The sequence below is a fragment of the Rhipicephalus microplus genome, chromosome 4, assembly GCF_043290135.1.
Source record: "Rhipicephalus microplus isolate Deutch F79 chromosome 4, USDA_Rmic, whole genome shotgun sequence".
NCBI classification, from domain to species: Eukaryota; Metazoa; Arthropoda; class Arachnida; order Ixodida; family Ixodidae; genus Rhipicephalus; species Rhipicephalus microplus.
In genome coordinates, this window is record NC_134703.1 from 3,129,009 (window position 1) to 3,147,282 (window position 18,274).

Here is an 18,274-nt window from a genome sequence, read left to right on the forward strand (position 1 = left end):
TTCGTGCCGGATAAAGCGAGCATCGCACCACTGACCGCACAGGTTGCTCATGTATGCACTTCATCGCTTTGGCATCATGTGTGCGCCCAAGTTTAACGCATTTAGGCGCTATAAAACGCCCGGCCCGTTGGAGTGCTTGCCTCTCTTGCGATGCTCTCTTGCACTTAACTTGCCAGTTGCAGCACGCCGAAATAAATGAAACATAGTTTGCATTGTGCCCGCTTTTCGTTCTGGTGAGCTTCCTACTTTTATGAAGCGAGGTTGGACTGAAGGAAGAAGCTTGCCAGGTCCTTGATTTTCTGAAAACCGCGCCTCAACACCTACGAATGAGGAGGGCCTGTGCACGTTCGCTTGCGGACGGCTCTCTGTGCACTACCCATTTATGGCCGGCGCGGCGATGGGGGCGCTGATGGTAGCGTTTTACGCAGCGACGCCTGAGCAGATCTTGACGCACGTGGCTTGACGTCTATACCTTTTCCTTCCGCCGCTCACGCCACTATTCGGCGAGTGCTGTCACGTGGTTCAAAGTGACGCCAAATGTTCAAATTTACACGGCGAAGCCAACTTTACGTGCACAATGGCGCGGTGCCCGCGCCGACTTCAGTTTAATCATGACCGGCATTGGGGGCGTTTAGTTTGTACGTTACCGTGCTTCTTACGTTACCATGCTACCGCATACTTACCGTGACCGTGTTACCGGATCTTTTGCATTGTACGTACCGCAGTTCGCTTTGATGAGCTTCCCACTTTTCTGAAGCGATGTTGGACGGACACAAGCTTGCCAGGTTCTTGATTTTCAGGAAACCACGCCTCAACACTAACGAAAAAAAAAGAAATAGAGGAGCACCTATGCGCGCTAGTTTGCGGACGGGTCTCTTTGCACTACCCGATTACGGCCACCGCGGCGATGAGAGCGCTGGTGGCAGCGTTTTTCGCAGCGCCACCTGGGCAGAGTCTAACGTCTAGAAATTTAGTATATTAAGTCTATAAGGCCGACTGTAAGGGCAACGCACTTCATTTTTGTTGTGAGGAACTACGTGCGGCCTCGTGCTCTAGCCTCGTAAAGGCCGCCAAAATCCATGACGTCACGCTGTTTGGCGCGACAGTTTCAAGGCGGTGTCGCCATACCTGCCTTTTCTTTTCGTTCGTTTTCTCGGTTACCAAGGGACTTCCGAGCGGTGTTTGCGGCATTGTGATATTGTAACTTGGTTGTTCGCAAAATACAGTGAAAAACTTTTCTCTTTACAGTTCCTTTAAATTGTAACCAGGTCACTTTACCGTTTCAAAGAGTCGGTAGACAGAAAACGGTCACCAAACCCAAAGCCGCACAACATGTTGGCTGTACGACAAATGTCTCTACAAAATAGAAAAAAAAAAGAATGCTGCACATGACGTCCTGGAGCGCCAATTTGATCGCAAAATAAACGTGCCTTACTTTGACGCCTACTTGTGTATTCAGCGCCTACCATGTTCTGCACCCCTCTCGAGATTCAAATGAAAGGGGGTGTCTGAAATAATGATCGACATGTGGGGTTTAACGTCCAAAAACTACCATACCATTAGGGGGGTGGGGGTGTCCAAAATAAGTAAAAAATATGCGTTTTTCTAAACTAGTCAAAATCGTCCACAAGTAGGCTCTCGCCGAAAAAAAAAAATTGCTGGATACGGGCCTGCCATGCATCATCATATCATCGTCGGCCTGTCTGTGCTGAAGTCCTTTTCGCAGTGATCTCGAAACATCGAGCCGTGTCGCAGTAAGCCATCACTGATAACGTAGCATGTAAAAAGTAAGTGAGACACAGGACAAGGTAAGGGATAAAGAGGAGCGCTGTTAGTAAGAACTCATTTGATGCCGGTGAATTTCTTAAATTCGTCGCTCTGCATAACCATTTGCCGACCTGGTCTACGCTCCATCTCTTGGCACCCATTCCAACTCTAAATGACCATCGGGTATCGGTATACGTTCTCATCTTTTCATCGTCCACGTTTCTACCTTAAAGTTAGCACTTGCAAAACACCATAAATGGTTGTACTCTTTCCGGTTTAACGAAAATGACAGTCGAGTTGACCGTCACAAGTTCGTGTGTATACTGCAAGTACTCCATCTCATTCTTATTCCCCTCTGTATGAGTAGGCTCCCCTGATTATAGATCCAGAGAGGAGGTCCACATGTCCCGGCAAATTTCCACCCCCCCCCCCCCCCCTCGGTCAGCCTCCCAATTTTTGAAGGTATAACCAGAAAAAAAAAAAAACTTGTCAGGTCCTAGCACCAACCGTTAGACGTCTTATGTTTCAGTTCATGTCTGATTTATCGCGCATCGAAAAGTACGCGATCGAAAAGTACATGATCGAAATCACGAGATTATGTACGCTCATCGCCTTTATTTACAATAAGTTTACAGGACAAAAATGTGGGATGATACAGATGACAAGTAGCGACCCCTGTAGGTGAAATATGACTCACTTTCGTTCTCGTCTTTCGCCGCCGAAGCCGTGAAAGTACCACGAATCAACAAGTCTATTCAATAAAGTACACTCAAGAGCAGAGGTAAAATCACGAAAGTCGGTGCACTCAAAATTCTTTATCCAACAGCGATATGTGTAGTGGTTCGAGATGTATATTTCGTAGCTTAAGGAATTATACACACTCAAAACAACTATGAATTAAACAATACATAGGATTTACAAGCATAGTGCGTGCAGAGTGGAACCTAGGAATGGCTTGCACAAAACGTGATTGCTGTCACCGAGAACCTGGCAGAAGCAACACCAGTGCAAAGATGCCATCGTTATCCGAGCCTGCTAATCCGAAACTGCGCAGTAACCCGGTATGGCGTAGTTCATGTTAACTGCAAGGCATTTGCAAGAAGATGTGCGCCGACACTAATGAAACGGAGTAGCACTGCGCGCGTTTTCACACTGGTGCCCGGTTGTAGTTAATCGCGCAGCATTCATTCAGCTTACGCCAAGAACACGCAAGCCAGTTATATTACACAACTTTTGTACAACTTTGTCGCCAGAGAAAAAGCACGACTGCCATCGGGAAGCTTGTGGCGCATTCATTCGCATACCACGCGCAATGTTTTAAAGTATACATACATATTCATGCAAACCTGACAACCTTTTCTAAGACGGGTCAATGATTTACTATCTTTTTAAAAAAAAGATAAACAATGGTGCATACCACGGACTGGAAAACTTGCAACAACTCGGCGAAAACAGAACTTGTGTATTGTAGCTCCGCAATAAAAATACAAGCGTACACCTGAATATGCATACAGTGTGCTTACATCAATTCTAAAATAAAATTATCATCAACAAGCGAAGTGCTGTGCTAAGAAATACCGTCGAAGTGTGAAAAAAAAGTGTAACCATGTTGTCAAAAACAAAACACATATGCAAACACAAGTGACAATGATGCGATTGCACCTCGTGCAGCCATTCCGACCACCACGAGCAGCCCAGAGGGGGAGGGGACACGAGGGTACTGGAGCCCCCTAAAAGTTTTCGCCTGCCCCCATTTGCTCCTTCTCCCTGCGCCCCCCCCCCCCCAAAAAAAAACAGACCAGAGTCTAAACACAACGCACAGCTGCTCGGTCTACGTGCTCCCCTGACGAAACCTGCTAGTCGTCAATGCCCCCCCCTCCCCCACCCCCCAGTAAGAAAATCCTGGAGCCGTCCTTGACCATGAGGCTACTAATACGTCACCCGCGACTGTCACTTGACCTTAGTTTAAACCAAAGGGGAGGAACCATGAAGTGACATTTACAGCAAGTCTATCCGAAACAGCTACAACCATCCACTTTGATTCGAGGCAGCGTTTCAAGAAAATTGTAAGGGCCTGAAAACAAGTGCAATAAGTCGCAGCACGTACTTGCCCCTCCACATGGGTAAAAAAAAAAAAAAAACTCCAATCGGCACTATCGAAATGACACGTATACGTAACGCACAAATAATAAAAAGTGCAATAAAATGCGTTAACAGCTTACAGAGCATAATCAGCGGGAATAAAATCAGATTAAAACACTTTTTTTTCATCAAGTGCAGGACAATCACAAGGCCGTGTTTTTTATTGGTCAGCATGCGCACAGAGGGAAAAAAAAAGGAAAATACGAGGAGCGTTCAGGCAGCACTACTTGCGGAACAATGTGCACAATCACTCAACGCACCCGGCCCAATCCTCAACTGCAAACCAGAACCGAGGAACGCAACCGTAATAATTTTTCGCGGGGCAATTCAAGTAATGTACAGAGGACTGAAGGGCAGCAGACAGTCTTCAATATAAGAACTCCGTTTAGCTGCATACAATTCGGCCGGACGAATGGATGTCTACGGCATCAAATGAAGAAAAAAAAAGAAAGCGCATCTCAGTTTTATCAATTTGGTATAACCTAGGATGCCTAAGCGAGGCTGGGCGGCTACTTTATTTTCTCGTTCAGCCAGTCCCGTATCCGGGCGTAGTTCTTCTCCTTCCAGCGAATGTTGGACTCGGCCTTCTCGACGGTCTGCTTGTAGGTCCGGCCCACCGCCGACACACTCGCCTTGTGCTTCTCGTAGAACACGCCGAGCTACAGGAGGGTGAAAAAACAAATAAAAACAGCCGGTGTATATGGCGAAACCAGAATTCAACTATAAGCGTGCGCAGGGTTGCCCTACGGGGGGGGGGGGGGGGGGGAGGGTTTGTCAAACCCCATCTATATCATGCCAATGTATGGGGTTGACTTTTCGCCCCCCTCTCTTCCCCCTGCGCCTGCCCCCCTTAAGCGTACGCCTATGAATGCAACCACTGTTCTCCAACGTCTCACACATTAGCATTGGTCAAGTTCTCTTTTACGTTCCGTAAGTGAAAAATTGTACCGTTACTGGCGCTGGATATATTAACGAAGTCTGAATAGAGCTCGTCGTATAACATATAGTACGAAGAGAACGCTCTGTAAACTGGGTTCTAAAAGTGCAACGTAACAGTACAATGCCACAAACTATTTACCATTTCGTCGGCGTTCCTCAGAGCACGAGAAAGAAAGAACCACATAGTGATGATGAAAAGCGCATCTCAGCGCATGCTATTAACTCTTCAAGTACGACTTGAATCGTAGAAACGATTTTGAAGATTACATAGTGATAGTAATTATATGAACAGTCCAAATGCATTTTTGCCGTCGACGTCGGCGTTGCCGTGAGGTTCCGTATAAAGATACAGAGCGATATGATCACCTGCGTGTCATGTTAAGAAACCTATCTAAGTGAATAAATAAAACAAACCGCAAGTAACAAGAATAGTTCGAAACGACTCGAAACTACAGACGCACACTGCTAAATTCTTGTATATCACGTACGAACCGCAAGTAATAACAATAATTCCTTTATATCACGTACATTAAATCAGTCACATGCCAGTTCTGCGCAATCCCAGAAAGTGTAGGACGATTTCTTAAAAATAAAACATGGAGGTGTGTTAGCCGTTCTCCGAGTTATACACATGGTAACAGCTTTAAGGTGTACACCTTGAAAGTATACCCTTACCAGTCTCTACTTTTGTGATGTATGCACTTGGAGAAAAGAGACTTACCATCTTCAGCTGGAAGCGTGAATGTATCGAGCCAGTTACCAGTCACTACTTTTGTGATGTATGCACTTGGAGAAAAGAGACTTACCATCTCCAGCTGGAAGCGTGAATGTATCGAGCCACTGGCTGCACCGAAGATGCGAGGAAGAGAGAATGCACCGGCGGAATAGCTGCAGCAACGGAAAGAAGAAGAAGAAAGAAAAAAAGGACACATATTGTGGCGATTGCCGTTTCGACCATTAATTGCTTTGTTAACTTTTCGACCATTGCTCTGTTAACTTCCGATCATGCAGATCCGCACATTTCCTTTTATCTTTTGAGAGAGTTACCTGATCACTGCAATTTTAGGCCGTATCACGTGCTTCTGCGTTAGGTATACATACATGCTTAGTATGCACACCAATTTTTAAATATACGCTATATGCAACAAGATATGAGCCGACACAAACACTGTGCAGGCGATCAAGCCACACAGTAAGCGCCCGTGTAATCATTGCGCGATATTGAAGGCCGTTGGTAATGGTGGTCGCACCACGCAATGTTCTAAACAGAGATTGTCAGCTTACGGCATTGGGCACGCCCGCACCCTGGTTGCTGAGCATGTAGAATGCACATGCGTGAAGAACTTACTGTAATACCGCCATTACTGCTTCTCTCGGAAGAGTTCCGTGACGATTATAATGATCTAATCTAGAATGCACATATTTGTCACGTGGTCGCCACGTTTTGGGCGTTACTATAGTTTCACAAGCCACTTACGTCTTGTAGATGGCTTCCCAGTTCTCGAGCAAGAAGTTGAAGAGGAGGCTGCGACCGAAGACAGTGGAAGCGACTGCGCTGATGACCGCCCCGCCGTCCTGCCGGCGAACGCCGGAGTCAGGCGTGATCGTCTTCATCAGGAAACTGAGAGAAGACACAGCGTCATTACTCGTTAAAGCTGTTAGAGGGACGCTAGACATTTCTTTCTCATATTAGCAATAGTAAATTACACGTTAACAATCACAAAATCGCTATACTCTTGCCGCGAAGTGACAGTTTGTTCGAAAGTGACCACAGCGAACATATTTGGACTTGCACGGGCAGAACTCGCAAAATGCTCTCTTGTCAAAAGTGCTGGAAATTGCGGGTACCCCACGCCACTCGCCAGCTACTCGTGTCACGACCTATACTAAACAATGCGCTTAACTTGAATACGACATGTGATAAGCCTTCATTCAGCGGCTTCCGTGCTCCAAGTGTACGTATATATGCACACCTGTAATTAAAAACGCATTTTTCTACATGCAACTCGCAATACGGTGACAGGTTTCAGGCGCAGCGCGCAAAGTGCCACAAAACGAGAGAAAAAAAAAGCGGCATTGCGGAACGAGCCAGTGGCTTTCAACTTAGACACGCCTTCCAACCCTACGCCACTCGCCAGGTACTCGTGTCACGACCTACACTAAACAATGCGCTTAACTTAGACACGACATTTGATAAGCCTTCATTCAGCGGCTTCCGTGCTCCAAGTGTACGTATATATGCACACCTGTAATTAAAAACGCATTTTTCTACATGCAACTCGCAATACGGTGACAGGTTTCAGGCGCAGCGCGCAAAGTGCCACAAAACGAGAGAAAAAAAAAGCGGCATTGCGGAACGAGCCAGTGGCTTTCAACTTAGACACGCCTTCCAACCATTCGCGGTCGATAACGCGTACATTCGTTCATGCTATGAATAAAACGCCTCTAAGTTATTTCCCAAACCTCGTTAGCCTGATCACCTGTACCTCCACGTTAATTCGGGGGGAAACTCGCTCCTGCAATTTGCAGAACAGCTTTCCGCCTTTTAAAATGTTTTTTGATCGCAGATTCACTGCTTTCATTCTCTTCGGTGAAAGGGAATGCAGGTGCAAACAGCTTTCGGCTCTAAATGCGAGGACGGCTTACCTTTCGCACCATCGAGGCACCGTCCTCGTGTTGCCTAGGAAGCGGCGAGGTAGGAGGGAAGGGGCACTGGATAAAGGCGCGAATTTGTTTTCTTAAAACATTTCCACCGCGTGAAATATGGGCGAGTGGGCCACCGCAAGTTTAATGGAACGCGCCGAGTTTCTTCTGGGAAACCCAATAGCCCCCGGCGAGTCAGGGCGACTGTTGTTTCTGACACCCCACCGCGAAGCAAATGCTGCCCGAAGATTTTTTTCCTCTGGCGCTTCTTTCGTAGAGACGTATTTTTAACTGCGATCTGACCGGAAGGAAAAATCAGGGTTAAGTTTTGCTCTCGAAAGAAGAGGGCTCGAAAGCCCACATGCGAATGACTCGATTTCGCTCAAGCAACAGACCAGCGGTATACGATCTGCGTCAACTGCACACTACGAAGAATTGTTTCATCTTCACTATAATTGGTCGGCAATCGCAGAGCAGCCGGCGAAGCGATAACAGATGCGGACCGAAGGACGCATAACCATGACTTTCGTGAGTCAGTCATGTGTTTTTTTTTGTTATTGTTGTTGTCCCCACATCACATGCAGAGCCACACTACTGGTTATACGATCAGCGCTTTTGCGAAAACCGGGCCCATTTATTATCACGTACTGCTGCGAATGGCAGGAAAATTCATTCAAAAAGGTAAACACCGCAAATTGGCCTATCTATATATTTGTAAGGAAAATATAGCAGTGCTTTGGGCACGGGAGCATGCTCGACTATACATATAACAACGTGGTCGGCAGCGTCACTGTACGTGTCAGCAAGGCAGAGTTATTGTGGTAACATTTATGCATATAACGTTTTCAGTTACCGTGTTATTGCTATAAATGTTGATCGCCCGATAAGGCCAAAACTGAGCAATCAAATCAGCAAAGATATTACACAGCATTACGGCTTTTACCTTTCAGTCACTATACGCACGCGTGATAACGGTTATCACGATAACGTTATCCCGACACCTTTTTACGCCAGTTGTACTAAGGAGCTTGCCAAAGTGCACGCTCTTGGGGTTGGTGCCATTTTGCACAGCAGAGGAATCGTGGGAACCAAGTGTGCACGAGATCGCAACAGCTTGTGAAAAAAAAAACAAGAAAGCAATTCGGTATGGTTAATTAAAGGGGTCGTCAAAAGGTCGCTCCTAAAACAGCAGCGCAGAACCACCGGCAGCCTCACACACTGAATAGGTGATGACGAAAGCGCTGTTTAAGTTGCTGCAAGCGACCCGCCTCGGTCGAACGATTGTGCCATTCCAGTGTGTGTCACAATCGTTCCCTCCCTCTCTCATTCCTATTTTTCTTACTTTTCCGTTTGCATCTTTACCCCATCACCAGTGAAGGGTGGCGAACCCGATACTTGCTTTCCGGTTAACCTCCCGGCGTTAGCTGCAGTTCATCTCACTGCGCTCAATCCTTAGGCCTGCATGGAGACACTTTGCCACGATAATCATTCACGGAGGCCTACTTTTCTTGCGCTGACGTCACCTAAAACGTCACCTAGTCAGTGCGTGTGGCTGCCGGCGGTTATGCGGTGTCGGTTGAGGAGCGACAGTTTCACGACCCCTGTCAGTAACTTGGGCACTGCATACAAACTTTTATAGCCAACCCAACAGGGTTAGAGTACGTAGAAATAAAAGAAAGAAAGAAAGAAAAACGTGGCCGAATGAATTCAAGCAACTCCTTAGTGCTGTTCGCTAAACTTCAAGTCTTAGGCATCCAACTGTTCGAGTTGAATGCAGAACTTAAGCTATAAATGGTTACGATAACGATGATTGCAAAGTCGGCATATATCCGTTACATGATTACATCAGTAAGTAAACAGACACGAATGAGCTTAGGAATTGCTGGATTGCACTGCGGTCACACGGTCACTTCTAATCGCGATTCAGCCTGATCTGGATTGAATTTCTTTATCGTGATTGGCTCTTTCACGCAAGCTGCAAAAGAGAGCCAATCACTCTTAAAAAGCTTTAAGCCTATCCTCATTTATCGCGATCAGCCTTACACCATGTGACGCCGGTATATTGTGAAAAATGCATCGACTGCCAGCTGTGGCTGCGGGCCAAGACTGCGGAGTAAAAATTCCCGCTGGTTCCGCAGTCAGCGCGTCTTTTTCACCTGGAGCGCAGCCTGAGAGTCTATAGCAGCCCTGGTGGACCATGCTCCAATGCTGACAGAGAAGACACACACCTGTTGAGGACCCATGGTTCCCTGGAACAGGCCAAGCTTTGCAGCTGCTTCACTTTCTCCGAGGCCACGGAGGTCTTGTTGTACATGTCCCACATGAACAGCCAGTCATCGTAGTTGCCGTTCGCGATCGCCGTGCAGTACACAAAGGAGCGGAAGTTGGGTTTGATGCTGCGACAAGAGTTGAAACACAACAACAATTCAGTCATCGGTAGGCAAGCGGGTTAGCACTCCCAAGAAATAGCCACGATGTGCCCTGCAATCGCAACGCGCCCCTTGAGCGTTGTACGCACATATCTGCTTCCAAGAAACGGACTGCGGTCATCTGCGCCAACGCCCACCAATAGAAAATCCCGTCTTTACGATATTGATGATTGATTGATATGTGGGGTTTAACGTCCCAAAACCACCACATGGTTATGAGAGACGCCTTAGTGGAGGGCTCCGGAAATTTCGATCACCTGCATGGGGTTCTTTAACGTGCACCAAAATCTGAGCACACGGGCCTACAACATTTCCGCCTCCATTGGAAATGCAGCCGCCGCAGCCGGGATTCAAACCCTCGACCTGCGGGTCAGCAGCCGAGTACCTTATCCACGAGAACCACGGCTGGGCCGTGTTTACGATACGTCCACAACTTGTTCTATTGTGGCAAAAGATGCCATTGGAAGCAGAGATCAACCGCCGCATTTGAAACAATTTAGTAGTGCTATTAGGTATAGTTTGTTATTTGTGCGTTCCTTACATGAAGTCCTCTCTGTAGTCACCGTACACAGAAGTGCATTTATAACTTATTTGTAGCTTCGAAGAACTTATCAATCAATCAATCAATCAATCAATCAACCAATCGATCAATCAATCAATCGATTCATGACATGTTGATTTGCCGAGCAGACAATCCTTGTGAAATGAGTATTCGCGCCGAAACCAAGTGATATAACCGGCACAAAACACTCACGGGCTTTTCTCCGCCTTGCTCTCCTTCCAGGTGCGGAAGTAGTTGAGCGCCTCCTTGACGCAGTCCTCGTGGTCCAACTCGCACGCCGTCGCGTACATCTCGCTGCGCAGGAACCTGCGGAAGCGGAAGTGGTGTGGTCTGTGGTGCGATGCAGTGAACACTTATCCCAGACAAAAGAGGCAGCCCAATCCGTCCGACTCTCGATATTCGCGCCATTCTTAATAGAGGGGCTGTTGAATTGCCGCCATTCAACGGTGAGGTCGTTTTTCAGCGAGGGTGATGGCAGCTATAGCGGTGAAGCGGTGACATAACGTCAAAGAAGACGTTGTACTGAAATATCACCTTTCGTTCCGCGTGAAGTGTTGCACTTATAATCCAAGGCAACACAAATTTAATGTTCGCCTCATACACAATTTATTGAAATTGAATTTCAGGTTCATTTTGCAGATGATCGCAGTGTTTATTTAGGGGTTTCTCGTACATATTCAATAGGTCCCGCCAATTCTCGACGCCGGCTGCGGATAAAAGATACTGAAAGTGCTATATGTGACCAAGAATTTCATGTTAGCTACAAAACAGGCCTTTGATACTTCAAACTTAATCTGCTGGTGTAGAGTAGGATTCGGCCTCCAATGTATACGTATTCCTCATACTGTTCATGCTGTTAGACGGTGCATGCCGCGGACTACACCGAAATAGCGAAATTATGCTGTACGAGACTGCTCCATTGAAAAGGAAACAAAATCGCACGCTAAATACACTGCGGTAACTTGCATTATGGCACCCATAAATTTTATGAGATTCAGAGTGAGATGAACAGAACGAAGAGCATTTCGGTGACTGCCAAAATCCAGGCAGTGACTACCAAGAGGGTTACGTCGTGCAGGCGTATAAGCGGAAAATAAAGCAACCAGAAACGAGTCTCACGTAGTGAGGATGGATTCTCCTTCTTCCTCGTTCCACGTGAGGCGGTCGTAGTTCGGCTTCACAAGGCTGAGCATGTATTTCTGTAAGATAATAAAAAAAAGAAAAAAGAGCATGCCATGACATTTACTGAAACGTTCTGATCTACATGCACACGTCGTAAGTTTTGTGGCTAAAACTTCGCTTCACTGCAGCAAGTTAGGCGAACGCCAACACGACGACATAATTTAAGGAAAAGCAGCGTACTTCAATTGGCGTGAAAAGATTTTCTCTAAACATTCAAGTTAAGAAGTAGCACACTAACTAAGAAGTAGCACACTAAAACCCATCGAGCCGATTTATGAAGCAAATTAAGAAACAGCGAGTTTTAAGCAAGCACCCCAATTTAGTATATGCTGTTGAAATTGGACTTATTTTCAAGAAAATCAACGTCATCATTCCTTTGTTCGTGCTAGGTGGCTAAGTTTAAACACCACCTAGCCTTCGTAACTTTTTTTCCGACCGTCCAAGAAAACAAACACACAAACAAACACACAAACACACACACACACACACACACACACACACACACACACACACACACACACACACACACACACACACACACACACACACACACACAAGGCTCACTTAAGCGCGTGAATTGCGGATCATTAAGTGTAAAATCGGTTAAAATATCGCCGCACCGACCTTCCACTTTCCGTAAACTTCAGTAGTTTCCAGCATGCGGCTGATGAAATTTAGATTCCAGGCGATGGGGCTCCAGGCGATGTACGACTCTTCCTTTGCCAGGTATTGCGTCGCGTCCAGAGCCAAGCCATAGTCGACGGTGCCAGCCCTGCGACATAGAAGCGTGGCACAAGAATGGCTTCGAGATCAAGACAAGCCCATCGCTCTCAGAGGCAAATAAAAAATACAGTGAAAAAAAAACAAAAAAGGCACCGACTAAAGTTAACAAGCCAGAGAATGATTGCATGATAACAAAATCAATTAAACCAGCAAGACCAAGTGACCCTCACCTAAAACATGAGTTTCATTTATTGCTTATAATGAACCAACATGGCCGGAAAGCCACGTACAATTTCGCAAAAACCCACTGAGAACGTGAGTGACGCCGATAAAGATACAAGGCGAGAGGGAATCGCTGATCATTTTGAAATCTTGTTCATTCAAAAAAGAATGCTACATAAGCAACATGAAACTTGTGAGACAACTATGTGCCCTTTCATGACTATTACTACGAAACAAGTATAATGGAGCTGAAGACATGCAAACAATACATCGTTGTACCACGTTGCACAATTTTTTTTTTCTGCGCCGAGTGCTACGTGACCTCTACGCCAATCACTTTGACAATTATGTGCCTGACGTAAAAATTAGCACTGATGCAACGTCGCTATTGTTATAACAAATTGAATAGAATACGAACATTGTGTAATTAAACTGCAACTTCCTGTGCTAACCCGTCACACTTTTTCTCATCAGCATGCAGTCTTAAAATAATTTTAAGAGTGCAATTTGTCACTGTGTATGCGTAAAAATTCGATAATATAGTGTTATCCTTAAACTCCGGCAGCCGAAAAACAATGCAGTGTGCCGAAAAAGACTCACTTTCAGTTCTCAGATAATAGGTGCGGTCTAGAGCTCCACAGACAGAAAAAAAAACTATATTACGATGCCATGGGCTTCCCATTTCCTGCGTCGGCAGGATACGTCACACGAGCTCCATTTTACGCAGTGAATGCAGAAAATTTTACGGCCGCTCGAAGAGGTGCAGTGCCATAACGAGATCCCGAATCGCGAATATTATTTGTCAAAATATCTACAAGCTGTTTTACGAATTTACGAGAATTTTAACGGCCTTCGGGTATAAAGATAAGAGATAACTCAAAACAAATAAAATGAAATCTATTCTCTCTCCGTACAAAGTGCAGACAGTGGGGTTAATGAAAAAAAGAAAAAAAAAACGCTGCTTGCCAGGTTCGCAGCCCCACTAGTACTTCGGAAAGATCCATGGACGCGAAAATATTTGCGAATGAGACTTCATGTACGGTATATTACGCAGCCAGCTATGAGAAATGAGCAACTAATATTGATAATGGGCGACTACAGTATTAATGATTATGCCTGTAGATGGTCATCAGCTACACGCCCAGAGTGTTAGAGGTGCACGGCGGTTAGCAGTATCACCGAAACAACACATACAATGAAGCAGCGGACTAGCCCTGCTTAAAGCAACGCACCTTGCCAGATCCAGAATGTCGTCCAGTAGTTGAGCCCTGTTAATGACGTGAATGTCCTGAAACACACACATACACAAAATAATCAAATGAGCGACCTCCCTTTCCTTCGCGGCCAGCTGTTAGGAATGCTGCGTCCACAGCCACATCTGACTGAAGCTTCTTGGCAATCTGGGTGCTTCAATAATCCTCACTGACGAGAACAATTATCACAAAGTTTCTGAAGCTACAACAACAAACAGAGTATTGCCGAAAAAAAAAAAGGCTGTAGAAACGGAACACGTTCGGCATATGATAAGAAATTTTGCATTTATCGATCATCATGCTCACAATATATATGCTACCACGTCAAACAATCAGTTTTTATCACCACCAACTACGTTCCACGAAGCACCAAACTAATGCTGTTTCCTTCGTTTTCGCTTTATCTTTACTGAAAATCTTTTTCACATGCTAGGAGTGAATGAAACAATCTCATGTCGCCCCCATTCACGATGCGCGCGGTAAAGCTTCAGGGGCGAAACACCGCAGGTCCTTGGCTTGTCGGCTAGTCGGTGTGCCACACCCGTAGGTCACGGGATCGAATCCAGTTTGCGGCGGCTGCATTTCCGATGGAGGCGGAAATGTTGTAGGCCCGTGTGCTCAAATTTGGGTGCACGTTAAAGAACCCCAGGTGGTCGAACTTTCTGGAGCCCTCCACTACGGCGTCTCTCATAACCATATGGTGGTTTTGTGACGTTCAACCCCACATATCAATCAATCAGTCAGCGTGCCACGTCGTGGTCACTGTTCATTATAGACGAGCATGCACCACGAAAATTGGGCAAAACCCACTACTTGACATCCGACCACACTATGCGTTTCATGAGTGACAGGTTCGTCGTTATTGGCGAAAACATTACGTTTGGCTAGGCAGTGGTGTCAGAATTCCTGAGAAAATTTGCCAATGCACACAAGTTTTATTTTTAAGTCTAAAACCAAGGACACAAACGTGCATCTACAGTATAGTGTCGAATAGAAACACTACTTCTTAGAACCTACTTGCAAATTAATGATACGTTAGTAGACTGGGGGCGAGTAAAGAAGCAAGAGTACAGATTTTCGCTGTGGGAAACATTGGTACACACAGCATGCTTCTTTCATACCCTCTTTACATTAGTGGAGTTAAAACACCCTTCCCTACATGTCCCTTCGCGACTATTTCATGAAATGCACTCGCACATTTTTTTCTTCTGTTGTTAGATTTTTTTTTATTGCTATCAACTAGACAGATTATTACTTGTTAGCTACCAATGTAAATCACGTTTCTCAGTAAGTCGTAGGCGGTCATTCGGGTGAGTAAATGAAAAAAATAATAAAATCTTCCTCGAACCGAGAAACAGCCTCGCGATGTGTGAAATGCAGACGTTACCGCATACCGTATGTTTTTCCATGAGCTGCTTAATCAGCAGCTTCCAGTTCAGCTCGTCATAGTTGACCTTGTAGAATCCCACTTCTTGCACGTTCGCAATAAACCAATCGGATCTTGATGTAGGCAGATCCGTGATAACGGCTGCATAAAGAAAAAATTGGAGCGATCAGCTCGCACTTATGAACAAAGTCCACAAATAATTATGAACACTAACACTAGCCAGACATTCAAGGCGGATGGGGGAGTGGGACGGTTCCGACTTTGTTGATTTCCATTGCGCATGTTCGCGCGCGTGTCTGAAAGTGTGCGTGTACATAAACAGGTATGCATAAAATAAATAGGTATACATAGAAATAGGTATACATAAATAGGTATACATAAAAAAATAAAAATATCGAGGGAGGAGGTTTCAACCCTTCAAACCATCATCTTTCTAAGCCAATGACACCAACGTTATGACCCTCAAGCGAGGGTTGACAGTATTATTAAATAAATAAATAAAAAATAAAAAAATGTGAGGTAAATTTACCAATAACATTGCTGAAATGGCAAACGCGACTTGATGTTTTGTTTGCGACGAGACGACGCGACCAAACCATTACAATGTTGTAATATTGAAAGTGGTATTGGTTCCATCATGATCCACACCACTTTGGAGCAGTACGCATATTCACGATTGAAAACCCGATCGAGTCATTGCTTTCAAACTGCCTGCTTGTGAGCGGTAGCAGATAGTATAGTGCGTTAAACAGCGAAGCGTCGAAACCTAGCTATTCATAATAATGAGACATAGCCGCATAACAATGAGATAGTTTTGTTATTTTGTGGTTAGGGGAGGTGGGGAAAAAGAAGAGGTTATAAAATAACTTATTGGTTTATTTAGTTGCTCATTAAAAAAATTGTTTGAGCACCGTGGTGCCTGGGTGTATGGCTGTGTGAATGTGCCACATGTTTGCGCTCTATTTTTCTGAAAAAAAAAAGAAGATGCTGGCTTGCCTACTTTCAAACCTCACCTGTCTTGTTATTAAACCACAGCTTGGGTTCTGTCGCATTCCAGTTGGGACTTCTGGCATCGGTGTAGGTGAAAGGTACTTTCCACAGCGTCCTGATAAAAAAAAAGGCGGGAAACGATGTGCCGATAATGCAAGCATATAGCTCGAACAGTTCTGTCCCATTGAATCCACAAGTTTTAGATGTGCGCAAAAAAGCACCTTTGTCTTTAATTTAAAAAAACATTTCACCACATATGCAACCTCTGCACAAATTTCATTGTGACTATTCAATTTGTCAGTGACATTATGGTAAAAAAAATAAAGGAAGTATGTGCTAGAAAGGTGTATCTACTAGCAATATTTGTTTTCTATTTGCACTGCATCCAGGTAATCCCCTGATTAACGAGTATCTTACGCGTATACGCTACAAATTATGGGTCTTGTCAGTATCAACACTAATATTGTCATTGATACTATTATTGCTACAAGGCTAACAGAATAGCAGTCCAATTCAACTGACTGATGACTGCCGTTCTCGCCTTGATGGTTTCTACCATGCAAAAACAGTATTACCCGTCTCATACAGGAATTCTAGCCCACAAGAAGCAAGTAAACTGTAAACGGAACGTTACAAAATACTGTACCGTTGTTATAGCATACTAATGAGCAGGAAGTGTTGCAACTGTATTTTTCAAGAAAAAATACAATAAAAGTACAATGCCCTCTCACGTGTTGTCCTTGGTGCCGTCGACCAGGAAGCGCTCTTGCGATATGTTTGCCGAACCACTCTCATACGACCTGTTTACGGTGATGACCGGGTAGCCCGTCTGGAGAGTCCACGAATCCATCACAGTCTTGACGTCCACGCGGTTGCTTTCGTTTTGAGCCTGCGTCCAATGAAATATTTCTTACAATATATTCTTACAATATATTCTTACAATGTTTAACTATGAGGTCCCTCGGTAAGCGTTTCTATGGCTCAATATTTTTTTAGCAGGAAGTGCAGAACATGCCTGCTCCTTTTGACAATTTTTAAACACATGCATTTACTTCTTGATGTCACTGCTTGGACTAACATTGTGATCTATTAGGTTTCTCTTATGCACAAGTGACTTGCATGTACAAACTGTCACTCATGCTTATTTTTATACGTATATTACACTGTCCATTAGCACTGTATCATTTTGGGCTACAGGGTGCAGCTGGACGACGCCTTCTCAAATTTTTTTGCCTTTTCGTTGGTACGCCAGGCAGCTTGTGCTTTGTTTTTACTTGAAACACCACCGGATATTTGCGAAATAAATAAATAAAGCTCGCTCCTTGTGTAGCGAATCACGCAACATATTTGTAAACGGCACACCCATGTCGCCAAGGTCATGCAGATACGCTATCAATGGGCACCAAATACATCGGGCTTTCTGCCATATCAATCGTGTCTTGCAAATGTTTCAGTGGTTATCTTTTTTTCTTCACTACTGTCACCTGACTTTTCCCAATTGTACAGAGTAAATCTCACCATCGTGAGCTCCGTCCAAAGATCATCCTGCCGGGCATTGCTGAAAGAGCGTTTCTTCAGGTAGTTCTAGAAAAAAAAAGAGAGAGAGCGAACATTTAGTCACTGTGCGACTATATGACGCACTACGCGCCAACACGCAATATGTCAAGAAACAAATCGTATCGTGATTTGCACGAATTTCTAGAAATCTTACCGAGACACCTTTCCTGAAGACCGGTTCCGTGAGGAAGAAGTTCATCATACGAATTATGGACGCCCCCTGAAAAGACGAAGAAAACAAAAGATCAAATGTTGACGAAGCGATTGCGGTTTGCGGGGAGAAGGGTTTATTCCAGAAGACCGGAACTGCTCTGCAGGGCTACAACTGTCTACAACTGTCGCGCGGCTATTGGCCGCTTCTCGCAAATTCATGATAAACGTAATGCATAACGGGCAAGTGTGTAGTACCTAGTTGAACTGGTATAGCGCGTTACAGGGAAGAAGAAACGGCCGAGCAGACCGACACAAGAGGACAGAG

General features: G+C 45.1%; 1 protein-coding gene across 1 annotated transcript in view; it reads right to left on the minus strand.

Annotated features, from left to right (window-relative positions):
- Positions 1–4,042: 4,042 nt before the first annotated feature.
- LOC119171894 (aminopeptidase N-like) overlaps positions 4,043–18,274 on the minus strand; it is an 81,208-nt gene continuing 66,976 nt past the window's right edge. Inside the window, exons 8-20 of the mRNA XM_037422769.2 lie at positions 17,951–18,016; positions 17,758–17,823; positions 16,971–17,128; positions 16,263–16,354; positions 15,257–15,390; positions 13,842–13,897; positions 12,289–12,436; positions 11,602–11,681; positions 10,675–10,788; positions 9,720–9,887; positions 6,326–6,469; positions 5,655–5,736; positions 4,043–4,568 (exon numbers count right to left, since the gene is read on the minus strand). Coding sequence (XP_037278666.2) covers positions 4,419–4,568; positions 5,655–5,736; positions 6,326–6,469; positions 9,720–9,887; positions 10,675–10,788; positions 11,602–11,681; positions 12,289–12,436; positions 13,842–13,897; positions 15,257–15,390; positions 16,263–16,354; positions 16,971–17,128; positions 17,758–17,823; positions 17,951–18,016 — 1,458 coding nt within the window. The 3' untranslated portion in view covers positions 4,043–4,418. The remainder of the gene's footprint in view (positions 4,569–5,654; positions 5,737–6,325; positions 6,470–9,719; positions 9,888–10,674; positions 10,789–11,601; positions 11,682–12,288; positions 12,437–13,841; positions 13,898–15,256; positions 15,391–16,262; positions 16,355–16,970; positions 17,129–17,757; positions 17,824–17,950; positions 18,017–18,274) is intronic.